This window comes from Dipodomys spectabilis, unplaced genomic scaffold, assembly GCF_019054845.1.
Source record: "Dipodomys spectabilis isolate Male_0828 unplaced genomic scaffold, ASM1905484v1 ptg000511l, whole genome shotgun sequence".
Taxonomy (NCBI): Eukaryota; Metazoa; Chordata; class Mammalia; order Rodentia; family Heteromyidae; genus Dipodomys; species Dipodomys spectabilis.
In genome coordinates, this window is record NW_024871188.1 from 985,501 (window position 1) to 994,729 (window position 9,229).

At 58.2% G+C, this 9,229-nt stretch overlaps 1 protein-coding gene across 1 annotated transcript; it reads right to left on the bottom strand.

Annotated features, from left to right (window-relative positions):
* Window positions 1-5,604: 5,604 nt before the first annotated feature.
* Window positions 5,605-8,834, bottom strand: Gng7 (G protein subunit gamma 7). The gene is made up of 2 exons (XM_042669866.1): window positions 8,754-8,834; window positions 5,605-5,730 (listed from the first exon to the last, which is right to left on the bottom strand). The coding sequence occupies exons 1-2, from the start codon at window positions 8,832-8,834 to the stop codon at window positions 5,605-5,607; spliced, it is 207 nt and encodes a 68-aa protein (XP_042525800.1).
* Between the last annotated feature and the right edge of the window lie 395 nt (window positions 8,835-9,229).

Consider the following 9,229-nt stretch of genomic DNA (forward strand, 5'->3'; position numbering starts at 1 on the left):
AAAGCTTGAAAAAGAAGGCTGGGGGCGTGTCTCCAGTGGTAGAACACCTGCCCAGCCAGGTAAGGAAGGGCCTTGACTTCAAACCTTAATTCTAAAAATGGGGGAGCCTGGGCCCCACAATTGGGCTTTGCACACCCTCCCTGCCCCCCCCCCCCCGCCCTCTCACTCATATCTCTAAGACTGGACAGTTGGGGCTGTGAACACGGGACACATTGCTTTCTCCACCTCCGCCAGGAGTTCTGCCCGGAGTGAGAAACTTGGGGGAGAAGTGAGTTGTGCATTCCTGGGGCCACCTGCTTGCGAGGATGACATCACTGTTTCTGGGTGAACTCTGCTGCCCCAGGTCATGCGCACACGCCTGCAGCACACTGGGCCCCGAGCCCTGCGGGGGGGGGGGGGGACCGTCTGGAGGGTGGCCGCACCCTCATTGGCCTCCTTGGCTGCTGGGCTCTGGGAGCCTCCAGTGTCTGGGGGGACAGATAGGCAGGAGGGGTGGGAACTGGAGGTGGGGAGGCCTGGGGGGGAAAATGGGGGAGAAGTTGAGAAAGAGGTAGTCACAAATAGAAGTTTAAGGAAACAAGTGCACACCCCCCCCCCAAAAAAAAAATTCTGCACCAGGCACTGGTGGCTCACGCCTGTCATTCTAGCTACTCAGGAGGCTGAGATTTGAGGATGGTGGTTTGAAGCCAGCCCGGGCAGGAAAGTCGGTGAGACTCTTATCTCCAATAAACCACCAGAAAACCGGAAGTAGCGCTGTAGCTCTGGGGTAGAGCGCTCACTTTGAGCAGAAGAGCTGAGGGACAGCGCCCAGGCCCTGAGTTCAAGCCCCAGAACCTGTCCTTTAATTTTCTTTTCTTTTCTTTTTTTCTCCCCTCTGTGATTAATTGGAGATAAGAATCCCAAGAACTTTCCTACCCTGGCTGGCTTTGAACCGTGATCCTCAGATCTCAGCCTCCTGAGTAGCTAGGATGACAGGCGTGAGCCACCAGCACTGGCTCCCACCTGAAATTTCATTCTCACCCATGAGAGGTAACGTATTGATGGGTTCTACCGTTTTCCATTTTGTTATTGGGTGGCTCACAGGAGTCCTGATTTCTCTCTCCACACACCTGCGGCTCAACCGCTGAAAAAGGTCCAGATTTTCACCTTTCAGGAACAAAGCTTGGAAACATTTCCTCCAAGATCTTTTGGTTTGTTTCAAGATAAGACTCTGATTATGTCATCCAGGCTGGATGGGGCTGCATGATCCACCTACCTCTGCCTCTCTCCAAGGGCTGGGATTACAGGTGCACACTACCACGCCCAGCTTCCTTCCAAGTTGCCCCCCTCCCCCCACCCCGGCCGCGGCAGGTGTCTTTTGTTTACTGGGTCATGGAATAGGTGGGTGCCAAATGGGATAGGAAACTAACTGCCGGATCTTTTTCCAAAGAGCCTGTTTGTCGTTGGTTCTCCCAGCCTGTCCCATTGCCCCACAACCTCACCCGACCCGCCTGGGTTAATTTTAGTCACGTAGGCGGGGGTTGTTTTTTTAATGGAAAAACATGCACAACAGAAACAAACCATGTTCATTGTTTAGCGCAGTGGCCTTGAGCACATCACATTCCCCAACCTCCACTTCCAGAACCTTCCATCTTCCTTTTTTTTAAAATGCCAGTCCTGGGCTTGAACTCAGGTCCTGGGCACTGTCCTGAGCTTCTACCGCTTGAGCCACAGCGCCACTTCTGGCTTTTTCTGTGTGTATGGTACTGAAACCCAGGGCTTCATGCATGCTCGGGGAGCACTCTACCACTAAGCCGCATTCCCATCTTCCAAACTGAAGCTCTGCCCCCATTCAGCACCAACTCTCCTCTACTTCCTGTCTCTGGATGTTTTAGGTAAGAATCAACTTCCATGTTTAGTTTCTTCAATGGTGTGGGTGTTCTTTTCTTTTCTTTTTGTGCAGGCATAGAGAAGTTCTAAAGCTTTCAAATTGTCTGAGGAGGCTGAGATCAGAAGATCGTGGCTCAAAGCCAGCCTGAGCAGGAAAGCCCGTGAGACTCTTAGCTCCAAGGAACCACCAGAAAACCGGAAGTGGCGCTGTGGCTCACTAGCCTTGAGCAAAAGAGCTCAACGACAGCAGCCCAGGCCCTGAGTTCAAACCCCAGGACTGGAAAGAAAGAAAAAAAACGCCCTCCCAGACCCAGAACGATCAACCAAAGGCCTCGGCCGCTTCTCTGAGACCTGCAAGTCCCCGCTTCATGTGTGGGATCTGGAAAGCCTTTCCTGGGTTTTGGGGGAGAAGACAACTGCGCTCCCCCAGCCAGTGTGGGCCCTGGAGAGGAGGAGGAACCCACAGCCACAGAGAAAGGACAACAGAGCCTTTTATTGTGTATGAATTCACTTTTTAGTAACAATAACCCCACACAATAGTAAAACACTGTGAGAAAGTGAAGTTTAAAATTAAAAAAAAAAAGCAATCAGAAACAAAAATCACCAGACACCCCGACACCCCAAAGGGAGAGAAGCTGCCGGAAGCAGCTGGCGGCTGGAACTGGGGAAAGAGGATGTCGGTGCTGTCTGGCAACGTGTGTCTGTCCTGGGGTGGCGGTGGCGTGGGCACGTGGCGTCTGTCTCAGAGGCCCCCAAGGTGGCTTTCCACAATTTTACAAAAGAAGGGGGGCCGGGGGAGGGGGCGGGGGGCCTGTCCCAGCAGCCAGGGCCCGGCGTCCGGCGCTTTCTCATGTCCCGGGGCTGTGATGGTGGCCGCTGCCTGGGCCCAGTGCCAGGAAGAACATGGCGGTGACAGGTGACAGCGCGTCTGCCCACTGCGCCCAGAAGCCTCGGCAGCGGACGGAGTGATGTCATCCATAGGCGCCAGGGGGTGGAGTCTGTCCTTACTCTCCCCGTAAAGTAGGGGAAGGAAAGGACGGGGGGGGGGGGGGGGGGGGGGGGGGGGAGGGGGGATGTGGCTGTCACCCCATGGGTGGCAGGGCTTCTGGGGGCGGTGCTGAAGCAGGGGTTCACCCCGTGTGTCTTGCCACCCACCTTGGTTTGGAGTGCAGGTGGGCGGCCTGAAGTCTGATTTCCCCTGATACGGGGTGTGGGAGAGAGCAGGGGAGGCATACTGGTGTGTCCCCCAAAGCTTCCAGGCTGGAGCAATGGGAACGGGGTGGGGGGGCACGGGAATGCTTCCACGCAGGACGATGTTGAGCACGAGCGGGGTCCTGTGGTTCGCTAGGCCAAAGAGCCTGAGGTGCCTGCTCGCTGTCCCCCCCCCCCCCCCGGGGTCCCGGGCTACGTGGGGGCCAGGCTGGCACCGGGAGGGGTGTGGACAAATCGTGCTCAGGGATGCTCCACGGAGGAGCTCAGGGCCCCTGAGCCGCTGTGGTGTGGGGGTCCTCTCTGGGGGACAGGAGGGTGTGACTTGGGGGATACAGAGCGCACACTGTCATTCGGCTGACGTGAGCTCAGGCCGCCCCCCTTTCCCTTGGGGTTCTGGGCGCCGGGGTCTGGCCGGGGTGTTCCCTGGGGGCCGGGCTGGGCACATCCCTGGCAGGGAAGGCGACAGGCGGCAGCTGGGCTGCTGTCCCCTGGGAAGCCTGGTGGCCAGGGGCTCGGGTGGCAGGGGAGAGAGGAGGGAGGCGGTGGGGGCCGCTGCAGGGGTTAAGGCTTCTTTTAAAGAGAAACAGGGACTAGAGGGGGGTTCTCCAAATGGGAGGCGTTGGGGTGTAACCGGCAGCGCCTGGTCAGCCCCACTGCCTGCGCTGCTAGAAATCCCTCCTCCCATAGTCCCATCCCCAGGCAGTGCCCTGGGTTTCCAGAACATTCTTTGATTCCTCTCGGCCATTCCCTGCCTTTCGGGTGGGTTGAGGAGGGTGCGGCAGTTACCCAGGGCCGCTGGCACCCAGGGAAACACCAGATGGCTAGAGTCTTTTTTTTTTTTTGGTGGGGGAGAAGAGATGTTGAGGCTCTCCTGTTCCAAATGAGCCGGGCCCACAAAGCCCCGCTGCGCTGGGGCCAGGCCCCCATGTGCGCCCCCCACCCCTGGAGCCAGGCAAGCCCCTGCAGCCTCTCCTCCCCGCACCCCAGCTTCCCAGACATGCGTGGGGGCCCGGCCCCACGTGCTGCCCGGTCACAGCCGGGCAGCCGTCCAGGGACCCCCAGCATCGGCTTCCAGCAAAGCCTTGGGGGGCTCTGATTCCAGGGTGGCGCAGGCGCCCCGATGCTCAGGCGGGGCGGCAGGCGACGCCGGCGGGCTGGGGGGGGGTGCCTGCAGTTGCTTCCTCCATCCCAGGGGCCGTCCTCACGGAGGACCTGGTCACCCTGAAAACAGACCCCGCCCCGCCCCCATCAGAAACATCCACGGCTGACCTGGGGGTCATCAGGGCGGACCAGAGATGGGGTACAGCCGAGAGACCGGGGCCACCACCAGGCCTTTCCCATCACCTCAAGATAATTTAGCAATTCGGCCTGCCCCAAGGGGCTGGGCAGCGCCACCCAGCACCAGGCCACAGCCTGAGGACGGGTGTCTCCATCCCGGCAGCCAGGGAAACTGAGCCACAGCCCACCTCGGGTGGAGACAGAACCACACACACCCCGCCTCTCCCCACCCCGCCCTGCAGTAGCCACTGATCCCCGGGATAGGAGGTGTATGCAGCTCTGGGGTACATGGGGTCCCCTGGGAAAGGAGGCAGCTGTAGCGTGGTCAGCGCTACCCAGATGGGCTGTGCTAGGACATAGAGGGTGCAGTTCATACATTAACACCCCCCCCACACACCCCGTCTCACCCCCCAGCTCTATCTGGGCTGGTATGGCTGCAGATTCAGCCCCAAAGTGTTGATTTTCATCAGGATACAATTGCGGGCCCACACCCCACTGATCAACAAAACCAAAAACCCACACCAAAACCCAGCAACAGAGAACCAGGTCCCGGCACTGATCTTCACGCCTGTAATCCCAGCTACTCAGGAGGCTGAGATCTGAAGATCGTGGTTCAAAAACCAGCCCAGGCAGGAAAATCCGTGACTCTCATCTCCAAGGAACCAGCAAAAAGCCAGAAATGGAGTTGTGGCTCAAGGAGTAGAATGCCAGCCTTGAGTGAAAAAAAAAAAAAAGCCAAGTGAGAGTATAAGGTCCTGAGTTCAAGCCCCAGTTTTGGCACACACACAAATCCCAGCACCCCATGTAGACTTTCCCCAAATAATTAATTTCCAGATAGCTGCCGGAGGCTGCCTGGGCCTCCTTCCTCTCTTGGTTCTGAGTCAGTTATTCAAGCAGTGATTGAGAGGTTTGTGCATTGGCCGGGCCGCCATGGTGGGCTGGGGGAGGCGGTGAGGAGTTGGGGTGCTGGGTGAGAGAGCCCGGCCCCTTCTGAGCATGGAGGAGGACTCCGGGGCGGGGGCTTTTGGATCTCACCCAGCACCCCAACTCCTTTTTGTGGACTTGGATGGTTTTTCTTGAATTAAGAATTGAAATGGGGTGGGGGCTGGAGGCGTGGCTCAGCTGGTAGAGTGCCAGCCAATGAGCCAAAGTGTCAGGTACTGAGTTTGAGTCTCAGACTGTGAGAGAGAGAGAGAGAGAGAGAGAGAGAGAGAGAGAGATGAGGCAAGCACACACAGAACAGAGCTAGAGGATGATGCAGGGCTTCTTGTCCTTGAAGGGGTTCTCAGACGCGGGGACGCCGACCAGCAAGGGGTCGCTCCTGGCATGCTGCTCGCAGTAACTCATCAGCTCAGAGGAGGCTTTGGACACCTGTGTGTAGACAGATGGGGGGGGGCTGAGAAGGGGTCGGCCCGGGCGTGTCCACACCAGAGCAATCCACCCAGGCCACAAGGTGGAAATGGCCCCAATGCAGAGGTGGATGTGTGAACACCCACAGTGTGGTCTGTCTCCATGCTGGAATATTACTCAGCCAGGAACAGGGTGAGGTTCTGACATACTGACCCTGAGGCCACCGCACTCAGTGAAGGGAGCCCCACAGCGTGTAGCTCCACTGGCAGGCAACGCCCGCCCGCCACAGGGGAAGCTGGAGATGGGGTGCTGCTCACGGGGCTTGGGCTCCTCCTGGGGGGAATCCCTATTGGAAGTCAACAGAGGGGTTGGCTACACTATGTTGGCAACAGACCAAATACGGCCAGTGAGGGCTGGAAGGGTGGCCAGTGGTGACCTCCACTGAGCATGTGTGAGGCTCTGGGTTCCAAACCCAGCAGCGCACACACAGACACAGACAGACAGACAGACAGACACACACACACACACACGGACATAGATACAGTCACACACCTATACATGGGCTGTGTACCCTTCAGCAGCATTGCCAGGCTTTAACAAGAAGGACCAGCAGGCTGGGAAGGTGGCTTAGTGGTAGAGTGCTTGTTTAGCATGCATGACGCCCAGGGTTCCATTTCTCAGTACCCCATACACAGAAAAAGCCAGAAGTGGTGCTGTGGCTCAAGTGATAGAGGGCTAGCCTTGAGCAAAAGAAGCTCAGGGACAGCGCCCAGGCCCTGAGTTCAAGCCCCATGACCAACAAAACATCACCCATCAGCTCCCCACCCTGGGACCCAAGAACCTGGGCCTTTGGTGCTTCCCCAAGTCGCCAGGATGGGCTGCAGGACCCTGCCAAGCTGATCTGGGGGGGGAGCACCCCTGACCCCAGAGCCACTCTTGGTTTCCGTGTGCAGGCTGTTACCCTCCACGGAGGCCCTGGAGGAATCAGGTTGGCTCCGGCATGGGGGGGGGCCCAATCTCTCCTCCCTTCCATTGAGAGAAAATCCCCTCGGGCCAGCAGGGCCCCGGGTGGAGCCCCAACTCCCCACCGCAGACATTCAAACCCCCCTGGGGCTCCTCCAACTTCAAAGGACCTGATGAGCGGGAGGCCGGCTCTCCCGGCCCGGCTGGCACAGCGCTGGCACCGGCCCACGGAGGGAAAACCACTTCAACCAGGCCCTGCGTGTCTTCAGCCCCCAGGAATGCTTTGAGCGCCCCGCTCAGGTCTGTCCCCAGCTGCAGGAATCCGGGACCCGTGGGAGGCGCCTTGAGCCCCGCCCCCGCTGCGGGGATGGGGACCCTCAGCTGAGAACAATCCCTTTCCTGACTCCTCCTCCCACACCAGCAGGTATGTCTGTCTGTCTGTCTGTCTGTCTGTCTGTGCTTCTAGCTGGGAGGACCTGAGGACTCATGTTGTGTTGCTACTTTAGATGTTGCTGGGAAGGTACTTTTTGAGGTGATGGTCACAGGACTCCCTAGACTCTGAGTAAGTTTGACCCTTTGATGTGGGTGGGCCTTGTCCGATCAGTTGAAGGAAGTGACGTAAGACATCTCCCCTCCCCCACGGGCCTCCACAACAGAATGCTGTCTCCAGGCAGAGGCTAACATCCAGCCTTCCCTGTGTCCCCAGTCTGCCCGCCTGGCCAGCAAATTTCACACTCACCAGCCGGCACACCCATAGGGGCCAACTCTTAAAATAAACCTCTCTCTCTTCTCTACACACACACACACACACACACACACGCACACGCACACAGCGTCCACGCACCACTGTATGCAGAAGTGGAAAATGTAGACACAAGTCATGACTTCCTTTACTGGGACTGTCTGTCACTGCTAGAGTTGTGCAAACCAGGGGTCAGAGGTGACAGGAAGGAAGGCGGGGTCCCAGGCGCATACCTGCTCCCGCTCGCTCGGAGCTATGGAGGAGACTGAGCTCTGGGTGTTCATAGGAGGCTCCGGGTCAGCCCAGGCACGACCGGCTGCCAGACTCCATCTCAATGGGAGAGGCTGGGTGTAGTGACACATGCTTGTCACCCCAGCTATGGCAGGAAGCTAAAAACAGGAGGATCACTGTCCAGGTACATGTGCGGGCAGGAAGCGAAACTCAAAAATACCCAGCACAAGCCCAGCGCTGGTGGCTCGGCCTGCTATCGCAGCTACTCAGGAGGCTGAGATCTGAGGATTGAGGTTCGAAGCCAGCCCAGGCAGGAAAAGCCCATAGATTCTTATCTCCAAATAGCTGGAAGTGGCACTGTGGCTCTAGTGGTAGAGCACCAGCCTTGAGTGAAAAAGCTCAGGGACAGCGCCCAGGCCCTGAGTTCAAGCCCTAGGACCAGCACACACGTGCACGCATGCATACACACACGCACACACACACACACACACACACACACACACACACACACAGGCATGGCTTAGAACTAGGGGTGCAGCCTAAGCATTAGAGGTGTAGCTTCAGTGGCAGAATGCTTGCCTAACAAATTTGAGGTCCTAAGTTCAAGCTTCAGAAATCAATCAATCAGGGGTTGGGAAGGTGGCTCAGTGGTAGAGTGCTTGCCTTGCATGCATGAAGCCCTGGGTTCGATCCCTCAGCACCACATAAGCAGAAAAAGGCGGAAGTGGCGCTGTGGCTCCAGTGGTAGAGCGCTAGCCTTGAGCTGAAGAGCTGAGGGACAGCGCCCACGCCCAGAGTTCAGGCCTCATGACCAGTTAAAAAAAAAAAAGAAAGAAAAAAAATCAATCAATCAATAAAGACAGGAAGGAAGGAAGGAAGGAAAAAAGGAAGGAAGGAAGGAAGGAAAGAAGGAAGGAAGGAAGGAAGGAATAGGGCGGGGCTCCGCTCCATCTCTATCTCTGGCTCCTTCTGCCTGCTCTGCTGAGTACTGGGGCTCAGGGAGGTTCAGGGGTAGCACAAGGCCCCACAGGGAGGCCCTGGTGCCCACAGCCTGCTCAGGGCCTTGGTGGCCTGGGGCCCGGGGTCCACTCCCTGTGCGCAGGCTCACCTTGATGCGTTCCATCCCGGCTTCGATGCGGAGTTGCTCCACCAGCTTTCGGGCCTGCGCTACGTTGTTAGTGGCTGACATTGTTCTGCCATCAGTGTGGGCCCCGGCGTCCAGAGAGCTGGGGGGGAAGGGGCACACAGATGTGAGCTGGCTGGCGACACCTTGGGACAGACACCCCTTCCAGGAAGGCCCCACCCCCCGCCCCACAGGCCCCGCTGTGGACAGGACTGGGTGACTGTCTCCCGCATTCCCTGCCTGGAACTGGTCAGGGCTCAGCACTTGCTGCCCAGGGGCGACGGCTCGGAAGGTCGGGGTACTGGGGACGCCGGGCGGGGTTCTCTGCGGGCACCCTGGGCCCTGCAGGGGCTGAGCCATGTCCCTCATCTCCACCACCCCATGCCAGGAGCTGCCCAGTCGTGCCAGCCACACGTGTCCCCAGACGTGACCCAGTGTTCCCTGGAGAGGAGGCACCTCTG

What these genes read in the sequence shown, in the direction of transcription:
- Gng7 (XM_042669866.1), bottom strand. Translation starts at nt 8,834, where the DNA reads ATGTCAGCCACTAACAACGTAGCGCAGGCCCGAAAGCTGGTGGAGCAA. An exon ending in CCGGGATGGAACGCATCAAG is followed by an intron (nt 5,731 to 8,753) that starts GTGAGCCTGCGC and finishes GTCTACACACAG; the next exon opens with GTGTCCAAAGCCTCCTCTGA.